Genomic DNA, 25,325 nt, shown 5'->3' with positions numbered 1-25,325 from the left:
TACCTCAAGAATTTGAATGAGAAAATGTCAAGAGTACATTTTGTAGGCAAAGGGTGACTACTTCGAAGATGCTAAAATATAACACAGTTTTGATTTATTTTGGATTTTGTTTAGTCACAACATAATTCCCATAGTTCCATTTATGTTATTCCATAGTTTTGATGACTTTACTATTATTCTAAAATGTAAAAAAAAAAAAAGAAAAAAAAAAGATCATAATAAAGAATGAGTAAGTGTTTCAAAACTTTTGACCGGTAGTACACACATATATATATATATATATATATATATATATACGTATAGAATATACATTCTACATGGAAGTTTGACCATTATGCTGACAGAAAAATAGATTCTGTAGAAGATTCTATTTATTTTAATGTTTCTCTTCACTAACAAATAAAAAATAAATAAATAAATAAAAATTTAGAAACCTAATTGTAATTAATTATTTGTAAAACTTTGCTAAACTACAACTCTTTAAAGGTTTACTGTAGGAGGAACCTGTTATGCACATGTCTATGTTGTCATAAATAGGGGGCTTGGCTTGGGTGCTTAAAGATGTTGAAGAATGTGTAAAACATCACACAGGTTTCTGTTTTAAAGCTGGCCAGCAGTGACTCTGCTGTGGAGAACATTACTACAATGAGGACTGTTTTGATTGCTCTGATTCTCTCACTCTCATCATCAGCATTTTCACGTGAGTATTTCTGTACTTTACATACTTTACATACTCATAAACATGTTCTGAACATGAGAACATTTTGTTAATAAGAAGTATTGAGTTCATTCCAAAAATCAGATGGAAGAAAAAGTTATACATGAAAAGTTTATACATTTAATTTCACACACCACAGTTTTACTTTCTTTTTTTTTATTCTTTGTTGTATATTATTTATTTATTTATTATTATTATTTTAACAATTCCGTTAGCTATAATTGTGATATGAATTGTCACATTTTGCCACAGTCCAAAACTGAAAGATGGCTGTAGAAATGCAGCTGGTCAAGCTAAAAAAACTGGTGACTGTCTAATAATGTCCAGAACTTAAGTGCAGTCCTCTATGAACCCTGAGTAACTGTTTACTAATTAATGCATAATAATTGTAAACTTCACATATCTAATCATAGCTCAAACACATACATTTATCAAAATATCACAATAGTAATAATTCAATTATTAACACGCTACAAGTAACTAAAAACAAGAACAGTATGGTTGGCCTGTAGCGAGGGTCACTCTTGATGTGATAATTGATCATTCTTTGAATTATTAATTATTAATCATTGGAAATATTGGTGCATGATGTCAACCTGTCTAGCATGGCACTAGCAACAGCAATTTCATGGGTTTGATTCCCTGGGTAAACTCTTTGTTAAAATGTATACCTTGAATGCTTTGTCCTCTGTAAATTAAAGTTACGAGGCTCATATTTCACATATACCAACTAACATATTCAGAGACACGTACTGTACATTCACTTACACCAGCACTATGTGGAAAACGAAAGGTTAACTAGATATAAGAATACCAAGGGGTCTTACCTAATTCCTGTATTCAGGATTACAGCAGTAAACTCAGCTGAAAGTCACATGAAATGGATTTTAAAGGATTGAGTGGATCGTGTGACTGCTTACCCCCAGCCTCATGCTTTCTCACCTCAACACCCTTATGAAGTCAACTTCTAGCAACTTAACCCCTTAACTGAAGAAAATAGGTTTAGAATTTTAATGTCTATTAATCCATAATATTTAGACTAATCTGACTTGTAGGCTTATCAATTTATTTAATAATTAATGTTTAATATATATATATATATATATATATATATATATATATATATATATATATATATATATATATATATATATTAATGTTTTTAGGGCATCAATTAAAGAACATGTGCACTACACGTATTTAATGAGTTCCAATATCTGGTCCTGTTGGATAACTTTTAAAAATAACAGAGTTGGCCTCACAAGGGTTTTAAGGAACATCTGTGTGGACCTGTGTAGTTTAAAGAATTTCTCATTTTAAAACTCTCCACAATGAGTTACACTACCAGTCTAAAGCCTATACACACTTGGTTGCCTTTTTATCATCAGGATGTTAAAAGCTTATTTATTTTTTTATCTAAATGTTATGCTAATTCTGTGGACAAATTTAAAATAGGGGGTGACTCTTAAGAAGCTCAAGATAGTTCTGGTTGTTCACTGCATACTTCCCATTCCATTCTTTCCATTTGCATGATTTCATAATTTTGATGACTTTACTATTATTTTAAAATGTGGGACAGATTAATAATAAAGAATGAGTACAAATTTCCAAACTTTGACTTCTAGAATAAAATCCTTCTTTACTACTTCCCTCCATTATTCCTATAGAATCCAGAACTCACTTTTCACGTTATCCCTCATGGAATTCTCAAATGTATCCGATCTGGAGGGATGGAGATCTTAGATACAGAGATTGCTGGAAAGGTATTTTGAGCGAATACTGTACATTATGATACATGACTACAGTTTAAGTCACCCTTTGATTAAAAAGTTATTTTATTGTTTGAGATGTTTTAAATGTTATTGTTTCCCAAACTAATAATTATATCTGCATTATAAAAAAATAAAATAAACCTATCTGAAAGTATGTTCCAATTCCAATGCCTATGACACCTGCTACATTTCCTGATTGATCTCTTTAACTGTATCGATTTTTTGTGTGTGTCACAGGTGGAGAGGTGACATTTGAGGTCAGAAGTGATTCTCCAACAATGACAGGAGCAAAAGCCACCTTCAGCATTGACATTCGTTTTCCCCAGAATCAGACAGTGCTATCTGATGGACAGGTGGTTTGGGCAAGAAACTGTACGATTGATGGTTAGTTATGCATGCTTAAGCATATCTTTGGTTCTAAGAACAGTACCCAATCCACTCCCTTAACAATGGAGGCCAGAGTATACCGGAGTCAAGCAGCGCTTACAACCACCTTGTCAAAGTGATCCAAATACAACACAATCCATCCACAAGTTGCTCTTGCTAGTTGTTCAATTTATAAACTTTGGTTAATGCATTCGGTATAAAGAACTAACAAAGACATTTGTTTTACAGCATTAATCAAGGTTAATGTTTAATTTAATTTAAATATACTATTGTTCATTGTTAATTAGTGTTCATTCATACTAAACTCAGCAAAAAAGAAACATCCTCTCACTTTCAACTGCTTTTATTTTCAGCAAACTTAACATGTGTAAATATTTGTATGAACATAAAAAGATTCAACAACTAAGACATAAACTGAACAAGTTTCACAGACATGTGACTAACAGAAATGGAATAATGTGTCCCTGAACAAAGGGGGGGTCAAAATCAAAAGTAACAGTCAGTATCTGGTGTGGCCACCAGCTGCATTAAGTACTTCAGTGCATCTTCTCCTAATGGACTGCACCAGATTTGCTAGTTGTTGCTGTGAGATGTTACCCCACTCTTCCACCAAGGCACTTGCAAGTTCCTGGACATTTCTGGGGGGAATGGCCCTAGCCCTCACCCTCCGATCCAACAGGTCCCATACGTGCTCAATGGGATTGAGAGCCGGGCTCTTCGCTGGCCATGGCAGAACGCTGACATTCCTGTCTTGCAGGAAATCATGCACAGAACGAGCAGTATGGCTGGTGGCATTGTCATGCTGAAAGGTCATGTCAGGATGAGCCTGCAGGAAGGGTACCACATGAGGGAGGAGGATGTCTCCCCTGTAACGCACAGCATTGAGATTGCCTGCAATGACAACAAGCTCAGTCCGATGATGCTGTGACACACCGCCCCAGACCATGACGGACCCTCCACCTCCAAATCAATCCTGCTCCAGAGTACAGGCCTCGGTGTAACTCATCAGTGAAGAGCACTTTTTGCCAGTCCAGTCTGGTCCAGTGAAGGTGGGTTTGTGCCCATAGGCAATGTTGTTGCTGGTGATGTCTGGTAAGGACCTGCCTTACAACAGGCCTACAAGCCCTCAGTCCAGCCTCTCTAAGCCTATTGCAGACAATCTGAGCACTGATGGAGGGATTGCGTGTTCCTGGTGTAACTCAGGTAGTTGTTGTTGCCATCCTGTACCTGTCCCGCAGGTGTGATAATCTGTGATGTACTGATCCTGTGCAAGTGTTGTTACACGTGGTCTGCTACTGCGAGGACGATCAGCTGTCCTTCCTGTCTCCCTGTAGCACTGTCTTAGGTGTCTCACAGTACGAATATTGCAATTTATTGCCCTGGCCACATCTGCAGTCCTCATGCAGTTGAGCAGGGACCCTAGGCATCTTTCTTTTGGTGTTTTTCAGAGTAAGTAGAAAGGTCTCTTTAGTGTCCTACGTTTTTATAACTGTGCCCTTAATTGTCTACCATCTGTAAGCTGTTAGTGTCTTAACGACCGTTCCACAGGTGCATGTTCATTAAATGTTTATGGTTCATTGAACAAGCATGGAAAACATTGTTTAAACCCTTTACAATAAAGATCTGTAAAGTTATTTGGATTTTTAAAATTTTTTCTTTAAAATACAGTGTCCTGAAAAAGGGACATTTCCTTTTTTGCTGAGTTTATATTTCCTCATGTACGTATATGTATAGACAGAAATGAAAATTAATCAAGATTAATAAATGCTGTAAAAGTATTGTTAATTGTTATTTCACATTAGCTGTTGCATGTTGACGTATAAAACTTTATTATGTTGGCTTGAGAAAGCCAACATACGGATATTATATTAGAGGTTCAAGCCTGAAAAGAAACCATATTGTTTTTGTTAGGATTAAATTTTTTAGGGGTCCAGGCACGAAGTGCTGGAACTCTATTGTATTTGTACTGATTTTCTTTTTATTATTAGGGGTCCAAGCAGCGAAGGTGCAGGAACCCTATTGTATTTGTTCTGATTTTCTTATTATATGTCTAATTAGGGGTCCAAGCACGAAGTGCTGGAACCCTATTGTATTTATACTGATTTTTAGGGGTTCATGCCCAAAGTGTTAGAAACCCTATTTTTTTTTTTTTTTGTAAGGATTTTTAGGGGTCCAAGTACCGAAGGTGCAGGTACCCTATTGTTTTTGTAAGGATTTTTATTGTTATTAGGGGTTCAAGCCCGAATTGTTAGAAACCCTATTGATTTTTGTAAGGATTTTTATTAAGGGTTCAAGCCCGAAGGGCTAGAAACCCTATTAATTTTGCAAAGATTTTTATTATTATTAGGGGTTCAAGCATGAAGTGCTAGAAACCCTATTGTTTTTGCTCAGATTTTTTTAGGGGTTCAGGTGCTTAGTGCTGAAACCCTATTGTAATAGTTAAGATTTTTATTATTATTGGGGTTCAAGCGCTTAGCGCTGAAACCCTATTGTAATTGTTAAGATTATTATTATTATTATTATTATTATTATTAGGGGTTCAAGCGCTTAGCACTGAAACCCTATTGTAATTGTTAAGATAATTATTATTATTATTATTATTATTATTATTATTCCGCCATAGAACACGGACTCTGCCAAATCGGTCAATAGGGGGTGCTACAGCGATCAAAAACGCGAAACTGCTCATAACTCCTAGATCATTTGTCATAGACTCAAGTGCTTTATACCATTGGAATCCTTGGCTCAAACAAAACAAAACGTATATCTCCGATTTCTTGGATCTTGGATTTTTATAAAACCTACTTTTGCGAACTAGTCCTAGGTTTCTCATCCGATCTGTACCAAACCAGTGCCAAATGATTCTATAGAGTCTCAATATCAAAAGTTATCAAAAAAAGTTTGAACTTTCGACTCGAGCTAGCTATGGTATGCGAAAACATCGGAAGTAGGAGTGGCCAATTTTATGTAAATTGATATAACTCTTGAAGGAAATGAGATATCTTCACCAAACTTGGCATGCTTATGTAAGAAAAGTTGGCACGGTTTTGCCACATGGTGGCGCTATAATACCAAAAAACATGAAATTGGCTGTAACTATGAAACCGTTAATCCTATTGACTTCAGAATTTGCACACATTGTTTTTTGTCTCAGTTGCCATCAATGTCTATATGGGCATTCACGTATGTTGAAAAACATGGCCGCCATCGGCCAATCAAATTTCAGCAGCTATTACACAAGGTTAACAATGACCGATCGGAACGAAACTTGGTGGACCTATTTGACTCTTGATCTGAGAGGGTTGTGCAAAGTTTTAAAAAAAATAGGCCACTAGGTGTGCTATCGTGATTTTTGTAGGTGTTAATGGTTGTATATAATGCAGTGTTGTGAAAAAACACAAGTAATATATATCATCTGATAGCTCTTCTCATTCTAAACAACATTGCCTCAAGAAGCATTGGTGTCTGTCAAACCATTCGGTAAATATTTCAGATAATGTTAAAAACCTACTTTTGTGAACTAGTCCTAGGTGTTTCGCCCGATCGCTAAGGGGTGCCAAAACGTTCGAAAAGGGCGGGCCATTTTTAATAAAAAAACGCCCGAACGAAATGTGATATTTTCATCAAACTCGGTACACATGTGTATGAGCTCAATCTGATGTCACAGTAAAAAACGTGGAGTTTGGCCACTTGGTGGCGCTATAACAGGAAAAAAACATGAAAACAGCTCTAACTACGCAACCGTTAGTCTGATTGAGTTGACAATCGGCATGCAGTGTCTTTGTCCAAGGTGCCATGACTGTCTAGAGGACATTGGCGTATCTCAAAAAATATGGCCTCCATCGGCACAAAACTCAGTGGGCCTGTTCTACTCCTGGCCCTAGAGGTCTGTGAGAAATTTGAAAGAAATCGAGTTTTACACTTCTGTAATCACGTGGTGTTTCACACATACACACAATGGCTGTGTCCCAATTCAAAGATCAGACTGAGCGAAGGTCGGACTGAGCATTGTTAATTGGGACAGTCTAGCCTACGGAGGACTGTTCTTGTCACCTAACAACTGTGACAGTTGCCGAGTGACTGTAACGTTTGTACTGGACTTTTTTGAAAGTTATATTAAACTGTCTGAAAACGAAACAGGGTTCACAAACTGTCTGTTGGGTAGCTATAACAGTTTCATTTAGAAAATGGCCGTGGTCAAGTGTACAAATAAGCCCATAATTCCTAAACAAAAACTCAGAACTTCATGAAATTAGGTGAGCACATGCGATATGATTCGAAACAAGCATGCAGACTTTATGGAGATTGGACCATAGGTGGTGCTATGAGCTTTAAAAAGCTTTAGAAACCATGTATTTCCTTAGTAAATTGCCTGTATTGGCTGTAAATGGTCTATTCCATCTATGATCTAGGTGGTTACATGCTTGCTAAATAAAACATAATACCTTTTTACATATATGTTTTGTATATAATGCAGTGTTATGGAAAAACACAAGAAATATATATCATCTGATAGCTCTTCTCAAAGGCAAAGTTGTTTAGAATGAGAAATCAAATCAAATCACTTTTATTGTCACACAACCATATACACAAGTACAATAGTGTGCCAAGAATTTCACACACTATTGCACTTGTGTATATGGTTGTGTGACAATAAAAGTGATTTGATTTGATTTGATTTCTCATTCTAAATAACTTTGCCTCAAGAAGCATTGATGTCCATCAAACCGTTCATTAAATATTTGAGATTACACTAAAACCTACTTTTGCGAACTAGTCCTAGGTTTTTCACTGAATCCCAACGAAACAAGTGCCTCAATATTCTCTGGAGTCTATTTATGAATAATTACAGAAAAAATTTTGAACTTACGATTTTACGTGTCAACGGCATGTAAAATATAAGTAGCTGACTTAGCCACTGCTACTTAAATACTTATTACTCTTAAACGGAATGAGATATTGTCACAAAATTTGGCACACTTATGTAAGGGTTCATTTTGAGGACAACATACAAAGAAATGGGGCTCGGCCACTTGGTGGTGCTATAACAATAACAAAATTTAAAGTGGATGAAATAACGTTACCGCTTTTCCGATTGAGTTGACATGTTGTATGCAATTTGTGCATTGTCTTTGTTGCATAGTGTTTGAGAAATGCTTAATATAGTCCAGAACATGGGCTTAAAGGCCCTACGGTGCTTGAACCCCAATAATTGCTGCTTGCAGCTATATTTATTATTATTATTATTATTATTATTATTATTATTATTCTGCCCTAAAACTGATCATTCAGAATGGTCCGTAAGGCCTAGAGACTTGAAACTTTGGGGAAAGGTAGTACTCGTCCATTCTACAACTGCGCAAAGTCTTACCCCAATCAACCTCACGGTGGCGCTACAGTGATAAAAAAAAATCACTATATATAACTATTGGCCCGTAAGGGCTAGAGACAAAATTCTTTCTTCCAGTGATTCCTTGCGCTATGCTGAAGACTTTTGCCACTGTCAGATTTTGGCTCCACCCTTAGGTTTTCCCGCTATTTTGGATTGTTTGAAAAAAATCAAAACAAACCCGTCCTAGGCCGTTCGTCCAGTCAGATCTAAACCAGTGCAGAAATATTCAGCTTAATATGTCTTAAGTGTCTAAAAGAGTCTTAATATGAAAAGTTGTTAAAGGATTTTTGAATTTTGATTCATTGTTAAACAGTATGCCAAAATGGCTGGGCCACTTTTACTTAAATGGTTATAACTCTTGGACAGAACGAGATGTTATCACCAAATTTGGTACACTTATGTAAGAGGTCATTCTGAGGACACAAAAAACATTGCACACCTCTGCCTCTTGGGGGCGCTATAACAATTAAAAAATAAAAAATGTCAATAGCTATGGAACCATTGGTCTGATCGACTTGATATCTTTAAAATCATGACTGCCATTGACCAATCAGCTTTCAGCAGCTTTTATATAGGGTTAAGTAAGGCTGATCGGAACTAAACTTCATAGGCCTGTTTGTCTCTTGGCCCAAGAGGTCTGTGCACAATGTGAAAAAAATTGGCCACCGGGAGGCACTATGGCATTTTACATGCATGTAAATTGTTGCGTATACTGCTGTTTTTCACAAAGAAACACTTTATTCATACCATACTATAGATCTCCTCATTCTGAACAATTTCAAGTACCTTTGGTGTGAAACAAAACATTCATTAAATACATGAGATTATTTAAAAAACTACTTTTTCAAACTAGTCATAGGCCGTTCGACCCGATCGGAACCAAACCACTGCAGAAAGATTCAGCAGAGTCCCAATATAAAACGTTGTCAAAAGAATTTTGAACTTTTCATCTTTAAACGGTATGCCAATACATATATAGTGGCCATGGCCAATTTTACTAAAATGCTTATAACTTTTGAATGGATTGAGATATTATTACCAAATTTGGTACATTTATGTATGGGGTAATTCTGAGCATACACACAAAAAGCTGCGCACCTCTGCCTCTTGTTGGCACTATAATAATATAAACATTTTAAAATGACATCTATCATTTTGCTTCAAAATATATGGATTCAACCACTGGAGTCACATTGATACATTTTATGCTGCCTTTATGTGCTTTTTACAGCTTCAAAACTTTGGTACCCAATTTTCAACAAAAAAAAAGTTTAGGCAGGATCTATTCTGTCAATTTGTATTATCTGGCATCCATTGGATCATTTCTGTGTTTGTGGTCAATTCTGATTATTTTGGCTATTTTTTCACATGCTTGTACTCCGATGATTGCCACTTGCGGCTATATTGATTCTTCTTATTATTTTGTTCTGCCCTAAAAGTGTCTGGGCGTCAAAGTCCGTAAATTGTAGAGATTCCAAACTTGGCAGTATGGTTCCAAATCCCCCCCACTACTCAAGCATCCCCACACACACCAGTCAGACACTAGGTAGCGCTATAGTGAACAAAACAAACAAAAATCACATTTTGGACCATAACTCTTCGGCCGTAAGGGCAAATATTTTAAGATCCGTCCATTTTTAGCTCCGCTTCTTTGTTTTCCCGCTATTTTGGATTGTTTGAAAAAATTCAAAATGAACTTATCCTAGGCTGTTTGCCCGATCGGAACCAAACCAGTGCAGAAAGATTCAGGAGAGTCCCAGTATGAAAAGTTGTCTAAGGGATTTTGAAATTCTGATTTATCGTCAAACGGTACGACAAAACGTTCATAGTGGGCATGTCCATTTTACTAAAACGGTTATAACTTTTGAACGGATTGAGATATTATCACCAAATTTGGTACACATATGTATGGGGTCATTCGGAGGACACATGAAAAAATTGCATACCTTTGCTTCTTGGTGGCGCTATTACAGTCAGGAATGTAAGAAATACAATATCTGTGTGATACCTCACCTGATGTTTCTCAAAATTAAGGCACTTTTACATTGTTTTAGTTGTTTTCTGGATATCTGATTAATACTTAATATCTTTTGCATGTGAACTTAAAGGACCTTAAAGGCTTGAACCCCGTTAATCGCTGCTTGCAGCTATATTTATTATTATTATTATTAGACTAAAAACTTCTGACTGTACCTCCTCTTAAAGCTTTCGGCATACAACCACAAAACTCAGACTTTCTACAGCACAGACTTTCTACCTGTTCTCACTTGGGTTGCTTTTATTTTTCTAACAGATCAGAATTACGGAATTCCAAGTTCATCATACACCTTCAGGCTGTGCAACATGTTAATACATGCTATCAACACATAGCTAAGTGCTAAAACATGCTAACACATGCTAGAAACATGCTAAAACATGCTAGAAACACTAAGTGCTAAAAATGCTGGAAACATGCTAGCTTCATGCTAAAACTTCACATTAACTTCAAGCTAACAAAGCTGTTTTAAACTTTTAAAAGCTTTTCAAACTTTCCGACTGGCTTTCTCAAGCCAACATCAAAGTTTGTCCTCAAACATTACCTGTCTAGTTGTAAAGTGTTACTTACAATTTGACACAGTTTACTTCAAACTGTTGGTCAGCTCCTTGCTGCTGGTTACGGCACACAACAATGTACAGAGGATGTTATCTCCTGTCACTGACAGACCAATCTCCTTTCATTTTTTACTTGTAAACATGCTTATGCTGGTCTCAACCAAGTCTCTAATAAGTCTCCTTTGGAAGTCTCTTCTCAAAGCAACAATGAAGCCCCAATGACACCATGATCACACCATGTTATCTTACTCAGTTTCAATGAGCTCTCATACACCCGGACATAAGCATGCACACATTCATGTTGCAAAAGTTCACAGGTGCCATCTTGTGCACCTAGCCAATAGAATAGCCAAGAATATTTCTGTATTTAAGATGGCTTTGTGTCGTACATTCATTTAATTGATAATTATAATTAGCTGTGTTACTAGCAATAGTTTACCCAATCCAAGCTAGCTTAGAACCTGAAGGCAGTTTTTTTTTCTATATTAACTAGCTACCGCTTTGCTGTCTATTCTGTCAAATCTAACACAACAGCATGTTTGTAAACAATGGGAGTGGTCAATTGGAACATACCATTGTTCGATAAAATTAAATTATACAGAAATAAATAAGGATTAAATTCAAGAGTTAAAATGCAAATCATTTAAACAAATATAATAACTAGGAAAGAAAAACATATTATTTGCACAATAAAACAGTTAAGATTTCCTAAAATACACTGTAAAAAACAAAACAAAAAAAAAAACATTGTGTGTGTTTACAAAAAAATGTCCTGGCTATTTGTTGCATGACTTTCACAGTATATTTTTTCACTAATATTTCAACAATTAATTACAATTAAAAGACAACTACATATTGTGACATCACATTGAATAGGTCCAGGAAATTACTGTAATGTAGCAGTGCTGTATTGTAGAATCACAGTTAACAAATGTATTTATTTTTAACCTGCAGTGTTTATTAATTGTCACCACTGTTGAGTTTTGCATGCTGAGTGTTGAAATCTGTGTGCACCAGGATGCCAACTCTATTAAAAGTTTATGTGCAATTATAAACCAATCATATCAAATCAAATCACTTTATTGTCACACAGCCATATACACAAGTGCAATGGTGTGTGAAATTCTTGGGTGCAGTTCCGATCAACATAGCAGTCATGACAGTGATGAGACATATACCAATTTACAATAACATCAAATTAACACAACACAATTTAAACATCTGTTATACACATAATTACACTCAACAGTATACAAATAATAACATACACTGTACAGTATACAATACGCACTATATAGATACACATTCAATAAAAATAAAAAAAAAAAATATATAAAAAAGTATATATATATAGAATGTACAGTATTGTACTGTATTGACATTCAGGCTGTCGGTTGATAGTCAGTTGTTAAGAGAGAACATAATATAATAATAATAATATAATTTATGACAGTCCGGTGTGAGATATGAGAGTAAGGGTAATAAAGTGCAGTGCTGATGTATTTTGATCGTGGGAGATCAAAAGTTCAAAAGTCTGATTGCTTGGGGGAAGAAGCTATCATGGAGTCGGCTGGTGCGGGTCCTGATGCTGCGATACCGCCTACCTGATGGTAGCAGTGAGAACAGCCCATGGCTCGGGTGGCTAGAGTCTCTGATGATCCTCCGAGCTTTTTTCACACACCGCCATGTATATATTTCCTGGAGGGAGGGAAGCTCACCTCCGATGATGTGTTTGGCAGTACGCACCACCCTTTGCAGTGCTTTGTGGTTGTGGGCGGTGCTATTGCCGTACCAGGCGGAGATACAGCCAGTCAGGATGCTCTCCACAGTGCAGGTGTAGAACCGTGTGAGGATGTGGCGGTTCATTCCAAACTTCCTCAGCCGTCTCAGGAAGAAGAGGCGCTGATGAGCCTTCTTCACAACGACTTCAGTGTGGATGGACCATGTGAGTTCCTCAGTGATGTGGACACCCAGGAACTTGAAGCTGCTGACTCTCTCCACTGGTGCTCCATTGATGGTGATGGGACTGTGTTCTCTGTCTTTTCTTCTGAAGTCCACCACAAGCTCCTTTGTCTTACTGACGTTGAGGGAGAGGTTGTGCTCCTGACACCAGTGTGTCAGAGTGTACACCTCCTCTCTGTAGGCTGTAGAAGTAGTAGAGCTCTCTCCGCGAGGGCGGTGTTATTTCCCTCGAAACGAGCATAAAAAGTATTTAGCTCATCCGGTAGAGAGGCAGCAGTGTTCATGGCAGAGTTTTTATTCCCTTTAAAGTCCGTGATGATGTTAATTCCCTGCCACATGCTTCTAGAGTTGGTGTTGTTAAACTGTCCTTCAATCTTGCTCCTGTACTGGCGTTTTGCTGTTTGGCTTGTTTATGCTCCTCCGCGTTCCCGGAATTAAAAGCGGAGGTCCGCACATTAAGTGCCGCGTGAACATCGCTATTGATCCACGGCTTCTGATTCGGATAGATTCGTACAGTTCTGGTCGGAATCACTTCCTCTACGCACGTTCTGATGAAACACATTACGCTATCAGCGTAAAGCTCGATGTCGTCATCAGAGGCGGACCGGAACATCTCCCAGTCCGTGTGATCAAAACAGTCTTGTAGCATAGAGTCTGATTGGTCCGACCAGCACTGGATCGTTCTGAGGGTGGGTGCTTCCTGTTTCAATTTCTGCCTGTAAGCGGGCAGAAGCAGAATGGAAGAGTGGTCCGATTTGCCAAATGGTGGGCGGGGGAGGGATTTGTAGCCATCCTGGAATGGAGAGTAGCAATGATCCAAAACCCGGTCCCCTCGTGTGTTGAAACTAATGTGCTGGTGATATTTTGGTGTGACTGATTTTAAACTGGCTTTGTTAAAGTCCCCGGTCACAATGAACGTGGCCTCAGGTTGCGAGGTTTCCTGCTTGCTTATAATCCCATACAGTTCCTTGAGTGCCCGGTCTGTGTCGGCTTGTGGGGGGATGTACACAGCAGTGATAATGACCGCTATGAATTCCCTCGGTAGCCAGAATGGTCGACACAGAAGCATAAGAAATTCCAGATCAGGAGAACAGAAAGACTTGATGGAATGTACGTTCCTCTGATCACACCAGGATTTGTTGATCATAAAACATACACCACCTCCTCTAGTTTTACCTGAAAGGTCTTTCGCTCTGTCCGCTCGGTGCATGGAGAACCCCGCGGATTCAATGGCTGAGTCTGGAATCTCCGCAGACATCCAAGTTTCTGTTAGGCAGATAATGCAGCAGTCCCTTGTATCTCGTTGGAAAGAGATCCGCGCTTTCAGCTCGCAGAGCTTGTTATCCAGAGACTGAACATTTGCCAGTAGAATACTGGGTAGCGGGGGTCGATTTGCGCGGCGTCTTACTCTGATGAGAACGCCGGCTCTGTTTCCCCTTTTCCTCCTGCGTTTCCGCGGCCGTGCTGCCCAGACAAAGGGCTCCGCTTGCGTGTTTGTAAACAGCGGGTCAGCATTGAGGAATGTGAAGTCCGGTTTTCGGTGTGAGATCGCTGAACCAATGTCCAAAAATGTTTGTCTGTCGTAGACAATAAGGCAGACAACATCCAAGACAAAAAACATAAGAATTGTAAACAAAACAAACAAAACATTGCTATGTTGTGTCGGAGCTCGCAACGCAGCAGCCATACTCGGCGCCATCATAGTTCTGCACATCTAATGGAACTAATTCTGCACATCTAAATTGAACTAATTTTTATCACAGCATGACATTGCAAGAATCGCTACCTCATTGTTTGATTACAGCTTTTTTTGTGTGCACCATCTAGTGTAATCACTACATCTTGATCAGACTTAATCAATCTCTAAATTGAACTAATTGTTTCCCTTTCTAATGTTCTTAAAACACAATTGCATCAAATAGGAGAAAATTTATGAACTTTATATAAGTCAAAGTTTCCATTCACAGGGAACACTAAACACCACAATGGTGACTTCAAACGAAACACAATTATCCCACAATGCAGTGTGGTATTGTTATTTCTTTTTTACAGTAAATTGTTGTGTTATAACAGAAAATGGTAGCCTACATTGATTTTACAGTAAAATGAAAGCGGTATTTTATTATTAAAAATTACTGTTAAATCTTTTTAAATCCTGGCAATTTTTTACAGTCTAGCTAAAGAGAGCGTTTCCACCATTAGATGTGCTCCACCATAACGATTACACCTACTCCCTAAAGAACAGGAAATCAAAGCAAACCCCAAAGAAACACTGTAAAAAGGTGAATAAAACAATAAATAAGTTCTTGGAACACAGTTAAGATCTTGTGATGGGAGAATTCTCTTTAGGTTCACCATCACAACGACCATTCATCAAAGTTATGTAATGCATTCAGAAAGCAATAACAATTGTTTTCATACTTTAGCACGTGTCATTGCCTTTTTTTTTATTTAAAGCAAAGCAAGAGAAAATGGTGCCATATGATTGATTATGGGATCTTCTGTTTTGGGGACTTCTTTTAGATACAGCATATACTATGAACCAGGCTGTATACCCCGAGTCTGACATTCTGAATGAATGGACTGGTGTCTTCCCTGATGGGACGCTCTTCACTAAGATCTCTAACAGAAAACCCCAATTCATCTATGTGTGGAAGACGTGGGGTAAGAGTGGATTTAAACTTGTAGTCTTTTACAAATATAGTAGAAACACACAAATCTAGCTGAGAGATGACTCTCTATCACTAAACTGCTCCAGTTGCTTCTTTTTTTAATGATACTGTAATCAACACTGACTAACAAATTATCAAAATGTCCTCCCTTGTGGTTCTGAGCTTTGTAACAATTATTGAAATTTACACCCATTTACACAGATTTCTTGGGTAAAAAATAAATAAAAATACAAATAAATAAATACAATAAGGACACCCAATATTTGTTTGACACTGTTTTTATGACTATATATCATGGAAATGTATTGGGTCTTTCAATGTTTAGTGTAATAGATATATAGTAATCCTAAATCAGCCTCCTCGTTAGTCCTGGAATATAATTCCTATCAAACAATCAGATTTTAATGGTTAGGGCAGGGTTTGAGGGCTTGAACAATAACAAATCGTTTCTCTCTGATTTTTAGGGTTAGGGACAGGATCAGGTCTGTGATTGGGTGATATGCTAGTTTCAGACTCCTTCATTATTTCTGTTTTTTTCAGGAAAATATTGGCAGGTGGCTGATGGTCCCTCTTCTCTCCTTACCATTGGCACAGACAACGTGCCTCTTGGCTCTTTTAACATGGAGGTGGTAATTTATCACTGTCGTGGCAAAGACAAGTTCATTCCTCTTGGTTATGCATCTACCCAGTTTTCCATCACTGGTGAGTAATTTGATGATTGCACAATTAAGTTATGTATCCTCTATCATCACTCTGAAATTTAGAAAAACACAGAAGCTTGAGTCAAAACTGTAGTAGCTAACAAATGGCAACTATGTTATTAGAGCACTCCCTTGCTCAAAAATAAATAAATAAACTGGAGAACATGTCATTTTACTAAGAATAATCCTGCAAGGGTCCAACAATTTCCTTTATTTCTCTAGACCAGATCCCATTCGTAGTTACATTGTCCCAGGTTGGTGACATCAACCAGGGTGATCAAAGCTTTATCCAGAGCAGAGCTGTGTCCTTTAGCGTTGACCTGCATGACCCCAGCCATTACATGAGTGGATCAGACATAACCTTCAACTGGGACTTCGGGGACAACAGCGGAACTCTCATCTCTCGGGAAACTACTGTAACCCACACGTACCTCACAACTGGTTCCTTCAGGCCCCAAGTGGTTCTGATAGCAGCCATTTCAGCTGGTTGCCAGCGCGAGCTGACCCCCGCAGCCAGTGTCACTCCACCTGTTCCAGCCACAGGTAGAACATTTCACAATACATGGCATTTCAAGCACAGCTTGCAGTCCAAGGCTTGTTTTAAAGAGATTTCAGTATAACTAATGTGATCTCATTAGTAGTACCAATCTACTGGGTGGGCCCTAAGCAAAACTTTGCATCTACATGAACATCAGTGCAAAGAAATACAGTGAAACTGTGAAGATTAATTAACCTTCATAATGTGTAAATACATTTACAGTCACATAAATGTCATAACTGACGGGCACTGTTAAACTTTATCACAACGTCTTTACAGAGCAGGAAAGAATAATATATGTAACTGAATTGTGAATGTTTATTGGCAAATAAAGTTTATTGGTAAAACTGTTTTTAATCCACACACACACAGCTCTAAACTTGACGCTGCTCACCCCCTGTTCTCACACATTCTGCCGCTGCATCACTAAAGAAAGTCTGGAGGGAACACGTGAGCCTTTCATGCAATTATAATAAACCAATCAAAGACTAGCCTCTACAGCTGACATTTCAATATATTTATATATAGTTATATTACAGTTTTACCATTATGCTTAAATGACAAATGTATTACTGGACAACTTAAAACGTATTTGATAGCATGAGGGCCTGACATGACTTGCATAGTTTATGTGTTGATAAAATTACTGTGACGTCACACAGCAGGCAACCACACTGCTGGGATCTTCAAAGCAGCAGCTTTTATTGGTGGATCTGAGCAATGCTGCAGTGTTAATAATCTTTTAAACATTATATAATCTAATAATGTTTGTTAATGCTAATGACAGCTATCATAAAGGGATATTTATCCCTTTTAAAGTAAAGAAATAGGCTATACAATGGCATGCAAATGTTTGGGTACCCCTGATTTCTGTTGCTGTGAATAGCCAAGCGAGCAAAAGATGGCCTGATTTCCAAAAGGCTTAAAGTTAAAGATGACACATTTCTTTAATATTTTCTGTGAGATTCTTGGGCCATCTATCCATAGATTTTCGATGAAGTTTAGGTCGGGGGACTATAAGGGCCATGGCAAAACCTTCAGCTTGCGCCTCTTGAGGTAGTCCATTGTGGATTCTGAGTTGTATTTGGGATCATTATCCTGTTGTAGAAGCAATCCTCTTTTCATCTTCATCTTTTTTACAAATGGTGTGATGTTTGCTTCCAGAATTTGCTGGGTATTTAATTTAATCCATTCTTTTCCTCTACCAGTGAAATGTTCCCCTGTGCCACTGGCATCAACACAAGCCCAAAGCATGATCGATCCACCCCCGTGCTTAACAGTTGGAGAGGTGTTCTTTTCATGAAATTCTGCACCCTTTTTTCTCCAAACATACCTTTGCACATTGTGGCCAAAAAGTTATATGTTAACTTCATCAGTCCACAGGACTTGTTTCCAGAATGCATCAGGCTTGTTTAGATGTTCATTTGCAAACTTTTGATGCCAAAATTTGTGGTGAAGATGCAGGAAAGTTTTTCTTCTCATGACTCTTCCATGAAGGTCATATTTGTGCAGGTGTCGCTGCACAGTAGAACACTCCAGAGTCTGCTAAATCTTCCTTAAGGTCTTTTGCAGTCAAACAGGGGTTTTGGTTTGCCTTTCTAGCAATCCTACGAGGAGTTCTCTCTGAAAGTTTTCTTGGTCTTCAAGACCTCAACTTGAACTCCACCAAAGAATGTTTCATCTTTAACTTTGCCTTTTGGAGATCAGTTCATCTTCTACTCACTTAACTATTCACAGCAACAGAAATTTTGACCAGGGGTGCCCAAACTTTTGCATGCCACTGTATATAGGTTCCTTTTGAACTATTGACAAAACCATTTTTCACTTGATTCAAATCTGCCAGATATGTAAAGGTTGATGAATACACTCACATCCTTACATATTTAAAGGGATCATGACATACTCCTTTTTTTTAATAATTTTATTATTTTTCCTTAGGTCCACTTATAATGTTAGTACATTTTTATTCTTTTGCACCAAAACGTCCAATAATTTTTCACCCTGTCTCTGGCCCTCTGTCTGAAACCTTCGGTTTTGGCCTCAGCATCTCCTCTAAACTTAAATGTAAACGCCTACTGTTATGATTGGCTTACAAAGCCCCTCGAATAGAGCCATATAAATTTGAAACTCAATTGGAAGAGAATGAACCAGCTCCACAACAATAAAAAACTACGTTTCAGTGTTTACACATAGCGCACATCCAACTCATTGCATCTGAATGTATAAAATTGTTCACTCAAACACAACAGCTGCATAAACTATGAAACAGTCATGACATAAGAAACTTTATTGAGTGGAATTGGTTACTGATGGTTTTCCGGTCGGCTCTAATAGAGTTCTTAACTGCCCCATCTATCAATAATAGTTCCTTTGCAAAGGTAGAATTATATTGTGAATGATTCACAAGTAATCCACGCTGATATGAGCCGAAAACACATATAATACACACTAAAATGAGCAGAACACAAGCAGGCCAAGGGTGCGATGATGTACTGCACTGCACTGATCCGCCTATCAATCTCATGCTCTAGTTTACCTTCACTCATGAACAAGAGCCAGAGATACTTAAACTCCTCCACTTGGGGAAGCAGCTCACTCGCTACCTGGAGGGGACGATCCACCCTTTTCCGACAGAGAACTATGGCCTCAGATTTGGAGGTGCTCTCATTCCAACTGCTTCACACTCAGCCGAAAACCGCCCCAGTGCATGCTGGAGGTTGCAGCCTGAAGATGCCATCAGAACAACATCATCCACAAATAGCAGATATGCAACCCTGAGGCCTCCAACTCCTGGCATGGTTTTACATTCTTTTGAAATAGAAGATAGTTTTAAGAAAGACAGGGTGGCATATAATATTGATATACTGGGTCTTTTTACATGACGTCACAACTGTCAAGCCGAAGCTTGAAACTTGCAATTCTGATTTCTAAAAAATACAGTTAGAATATTGTAATGACTGTAATTCCGACATGATGTGAACACACCATAAAAACAACAAAAGTTTAATTTTGATTTCATGAGGTCTTTGAAGTAAAATAGTAGTACGGAATTTTCAAATAATGTGCTGTTTTGAAAATTAGATTTTTTTTTCTTCCTTTACTAAGCTTTCATTTTTAAATGTTGCTATAGAGCAAACTTGGAGCGGGGTTACTCTCACACAATGAGCAGGGAGTGAGGGAGGAGTGGGATATGAAAAACCCAGAGCAGAGTTTAAGTGGAGTGAATACAGAATGTTTCAAGCAGGAAGGGGAAATCCGGCTTACATATACTGATACATGTATACAATGAGAACAGAAATGGGTATGTCATGTTCACGTACCTTACAATTTTTTTTGAAGAACATAAAGGAATAGTTCACCCAAAAATGAAAATTCCCTCATCATTTACTGACTATAATGCCACCCCAGATGTGAATGACTTTTTTACTTCTGCTGAACACAAGCGAAGATTTTTAGAAGAATAGTTGATTATTGAAATAGAAGATAGTTTCCGATTGTTATTTTTGGTTTCATTTCTCCGTGGCCGGCGCTGGAGGGTTCTACAGTCTAAACTCTTTGGTTCTACAGTATAATGGCGCTCTCTAGAGGTTAAATAAAAAACAGTCACTGACTCCACGTGGAGTTTGTTGTGCAACGTGACTAGGCGGACAGAAACGTGGGTTTAAAACATCGACAGAGAAAAGCCAGTGTATGTATACAATGCAGGTTATTATTACTGTCATGGTAAAATAAATCAGTCATTTAAAAGTGGTTTGATAATTAATTTGTTTATAACTAATCTCTGCACTGGAGAATTGCATTGCCGACAAGGTGGAGAGGACAGCCAAATGGACATTAGCTGTTCCAAAGGTTAGAACAATGTTAAGTCAAGAATGGAAACTGCTGGGGGCCTGGGTAGCTCAGTGGTAAAATAAGCTGGCTACCACCCCTGGAGTTCGCTAGCTTAAATCCCAGGGCGTGCTGAGTGACTCCAGCCAGGCTTCCAGACTTAAATGTTGATCTGTTTCTCACCCACACCTATCATATTGCTTTTGAAGAAATATATTTAACCACTGGAGTCTTTTGGATAACTTTTATGCTATATAATATTTGTTTGTGTTAAACAGAAGAAAGAAAGATATATTACACATCTGGGATGGCATGAGTGTGAGAAAATGATGAGAGAATTTTCATTTTGGGGTGAACTCTTACTTAATTTGAGCTGCTCTTGGGGAAAATATGGATGGCCATAGACAACTGTTCTACTGCATTCAGTTCTGCAATACAGGACACTGACTTCAGCATTTTGAATCTCTGAACAAGATTCCTGCTGTTGTTGTTTCTGTGAAATTTAAAACAGACATGACACACTGGAACATTCACCTTGTAAGTATAATTTAGATTTTAAAAGCGATTTTTATTAACAATGTTGGCAAAAGGCAAGCTTATCCATATTGTCCAAATTTAATAATGCCTTGTTAAAATCCTTTGATTTGTCAAGTAAATGCCCAAAACATACAATGCCAAAACAAACAGTGGGCCTTGTTTCCCAATAACGATTGATCTTAGTGGTTAAAAGCATTTTCTATGAGCCATTTTACACATGTACGTTATTTTTTACATATGTTTCCCAAAACTGCACTTAACACGAACGTGCGAGGACGTGCTTTAAGTGCTACTTAAGAGAGTCGCTGTCCATAAACGTGAAGTGCTGAAATGTGACCGTATAGTACTGCTCATCATTGCATTATATTTGTGTGTAACTTTAAAAACGTTTGTAATAAAAAATATTTTCTTAAATGTACTACTTAATTCACCACATAATTGCATTTTGTTTTGCAATCGTTTTTTGTACACAATCACTGCAATATAGGCTTTGTAGCAGCCAATAATGTAATAACTACCGTTAATGTAATAACTGCCAATAATGTAATAAAATAATACATTTTCCATTCTTAATGTAATAAAAGTCAGTAATGTAATAACTTACCAATAATGCAATAAAATTTCTGAACCAATAACGTAATAACTTTATGTAATAAGTTCTTACGATATTGGCTGGCTATTACATTATTGGCTGGGTTAATAAAAAAATAAAAAAAATAAAAAATTATTACATTATTGGCAGTTATTACATTAATGGTAGTTATTACATTATTGGCTGCTACAGGCTTACGATGCTTTTGGGAAACAAGGCCCTCCAGTAAAACCTTGTATTTCTGCAGAAAATAAAATAGTGTTTACATATTTGAAATGTATTACATTGGTAAATGTGATTTTTATAATAATATTTATTAAATGTTTAATTATAATTTTTTCAATGAAGTAACATTTTAAAAACGTTCTATTAACAATGTATATATACAATTTTCACGTTAACGTTGTGAGAACGTTTGTCAATGACAGAGAGCGTTGAAAGAATGTTCAATTAACGATACATCAAGAGCGACTGTTTTATAACTTTGAGAGTACTACTCAATCCCTTTTCATTTATTTGCCATTATGAAGGAAACATGAACATGTCTGTGAATTTGTTATAGTTGTCAAGATAAAACGCACTCACCCACACACTCTCTCTCACTCGTTTTTTGGTAAATGAATACAGCTTCTTAATAGCACATTTATACATTTTAAGAAATTAAAGTCATTTGCAGTCTTTGTTTTTAATTACCATTCAAGCTCAGTGGGTGTGAAAGGCTTATTACTTAGGCGGGAAACACACTCGTTCCTGAGGCAAAAACCTCAGTTGATTTTATTATTACCCATTTTGCAGTTCTATTTGCATAACAAAACCCCACAAACTAAAATATATTATCAACCAAAATGGCTCTCCAAAAAGAGTCTTAGAAATGTATTAATAAATATGACAATTTCTTAAATTATATATATATATATATATATATATATATATATATATATATATATATATATATATAATCTTTTTTTTTTTTTATTATTATTTTTTTTAATCAAAGTTTTTATAAGCCCCTTATTTTGTTTTGTTCTAACCATATTCAAATCTTTATATTGTATAAATATTGGTGTATTTTATAATTATTATTATTTGTAAATTCTATATAATAAAAATAATATATAATATAATATGAAATTAATATTTATTTACTTACATAAGGATTTATCTATCACTTGTATTTCACTTTATCTCTACATCATAACTTTTTTTTTCTTTAAGGTAAAACCAAGATCATTTTACAAATGTAAATGTTTCTTGTTAGATGTATAAATACTGTATATTTTTAAGAATCTGACCCAATTCTTTTTCTGATTAGAAATATATATATATATATATATATATATATATATATATATATATATATATATACACACAGGTGCATCTAAAAAAAATTAGAATATATTGAAAAATATATTCAAAAAGTGAAACTTACATATATTCTAGATTCATTACACATAAAGTGAAATATTTCAAGCCTTTTTTTGTTTTAATCTTGATGATTACAGCTTACAGCTCATGGAAATCAAAAATCCAGTATCTCAAAATATTAGAATAAAGAATTTATAATACAGAAATGTCGACCTAAGAAGAGCTCTAATCAGCTAATTAATTAAAAAAAACCTGCAAAGTTTTCCTGAGTCTTCTCAGTCTGGTTCAGTACACACAACCACAATCATGGGGAAAACTGCTGACTTGACAAGTAAATTTTGCATTTCATTTGGATATCAAGGTCCCAGAGTCTGGAGGAAGAGTGGAAAGGCACAGAATCCAAGTTGCTTGAAGTCCAGTGTGAAGTTTCCACAGTCAGTGATGTTTTGGGGTGCCATGTCATCTGCTGGTGTTGGTCCCCTGTGTTCAATGAGTCAATGCAGCCTTCTACCAGGAGATTTTAGAGCACTTCATGCTTCCAGCTGCTGACAAGCTTTATGGAGATGCTGATTTCCTTTTCCAGCAGGATTTGGCACCTGGCCACAGTGCCACAACTACTAGTAACTGGTTTGCTGACCATGGTATTACTGTGCTTGACTGGCCAGCCAACTTGCCTGACCTGAACCCCACAGAGAATCTATAGGGTATTGTCAAGAGGAAAATGAGAGACACCAGACCCAACAATACAGCCGCTATCAAAGCAACATGGGCTTCCATAACACCTCAGCAGTGCCACAGGCTGATTGCCTCCATGCCACGCCGCAGTGATGCAGTAATTTGTGCAAAAGGAGCCCCGACCAAGTATTGAGTGCATAAATTAACATACTTTTTAGAAGGTCGACATTTCTGTATTATAAATTCTTTATTCTAATATTTTGAGATACTGGATTTTTGATTTCCATGAGCTGTAAGTCGTAATCATCAAGATTAAAACAAAAAAAAACTTTTCCATGATACTCTAATTTTTTTAGATGCACCTGTATAAATAAGGGTAAGGGTAACCCTAACCCTAAGTATAAATTTGACTCAAGAACAAAAGTTATGACAAATTGTGGAAATTGTTTTTAGGAGTCTGGCACTGCTTGTTAAACTTATTCACGAGAAATCAGCTGCTTTGTCTTGTACAACTGCTTAAGGCACACAGCCTGAATTTAGCTTTTATGTAGTCAATTAAGAACAGTCTGATCGATCGTTCCTTATTTCCTACATAGTGCATTATGTGGTGTAGTGATAATCACACAGCCACCCAATTATGTACTAGAACTCACAAGACACCAAAGTACACTGTGATTTTTGATCACAAGTCACTTAATGTGTATGTATTTATGAATGTCAGATTGTCCCTCCATCCATTTACCTTGGGGCACCAGATAAGGAATTTCACATTAACAGTATAAGAATGATCCAAATAAACCAGTCGATAAATTAGAAATGCAACCCAATTCCCAAAAAATTGGGACAGGATGCAAAATACCAATAAAGACAAAAAGGCATGATTTGTAAATTCTATCCACCCTGTGCTATTGTAATTATAAGTCAACGGAGCTGAGATCCATATGCAGCTTTAATCATAATAGACGTAGTAATACAGACAGGCAGGGGTTCAATCACCAGCAACAGTACTATCAAAGAAAATCCAGAGTGGTAGTCAATAAACAGGCAAGAGGTCAGGGTAGGCGGCAGACAATCACAGGTTAAATCCAGGTAAACAAGACGGTAATAGTAGGCAGGCAGCAATGGGTCAAAACAGGGTAAACAGTCCAGGATCATACACAGGAAATACAATAAACTAAGAAAACGCTCAGAAATGTCAGCCAGGGCAAAACAAGACTTCGCAATGATAGCGAGTGAGAGTGAAATGTTAACTCAGAAACAGATCTTATGGCACATCTGTCCTCAGGACTGATTTGCATCAATAGATCTGAAGGACGCGTATTTCATGTACCAAATGCACAGCATTACAGGTGGCTTTTTAGATTCGCGTTTGAGGGAACTGCATATCAGTTTAAAGTCCTTCATTTCAGTCTGTCTCTGGCTCCCCACACATTCACGAAATGTATCAATGCGGCACTCGCCCCAGTGAAAATGATCAGTGTGCGTGTTTTGAATTACCTCAGCAATTGGTTATTACTTGCCAATCAGAGGCACTACTGAGCGAACACAGTGACTTGCTGCTTTGCCATATGGAAAATGTGGTCTAATGTCAACT

The 25,325-nt window shown here is 37.1% G+C and overlaps 1 protein-coding gene across 3 annotated transcripts in view; it reads left to right on the top strand.

The window, feature by feature from the left end:
• Positions 1 to 579: 579 nt before the first annotated feature.
• The window catches only part of pmela (premelanosome protein a), a 36,802-nt gene continuing 12,056 nt past the window's right edge, over positions 580 to 25,325 (top strand). For all 3 annotated transcript variants that reach the window (XM_051676615.1, XM_051676614.1, XM_051676616.1), the window contains exons 1-6: positions 580 to 700; positions 2,386 to 2,481; positions 2,728 to 2,874; positions 15,347 to 15,487; positions 16,036 to 16,197; positions 16,419 to 16,739. In XM_051676615.1, the coding sequence (XP_051532575.1) occupies positions 646 to 700; positions 2,386 to 2,481; positions 2,728 to 2,874; positions 15,347 to 15,487; positions 16,036 to 16,197; positions 16,419 to 16,739 (922 nt within the window). In that variant the 5' untranslated portion in view covers positions 580 to 645. The remainder of the gene's footprint in view (positions 701 to 2,385; positions 2,482 to 2,727; positions 2,875 to 15,346; positions 15,488 to 16,035; positions 16,198 to 16,418; positions 16,740 to 25,325) is intronic.

Source organism: Myxocyprinus asiaticus, chromosome 37, assembly GCF_019703515.2.
Source record: "Myxocyprinus asiaticus isolate MX2 ecotype Aquarium Trade chromosome 37, UBuf_Myxa_2, whole genome shotgun sequence".
NCBI classification, from domain to species: Eukaryota; Metazoa; Chordata; class Actinopteri; order Cypriniformes; family Catostomidae; genus Myxocyprinus; species Myxocyprinus asiaticus.
Note: the sequence above shows the minus strand (reverse complement) of the source record. Positions and strands in the feature narration are given on the sequence as shown.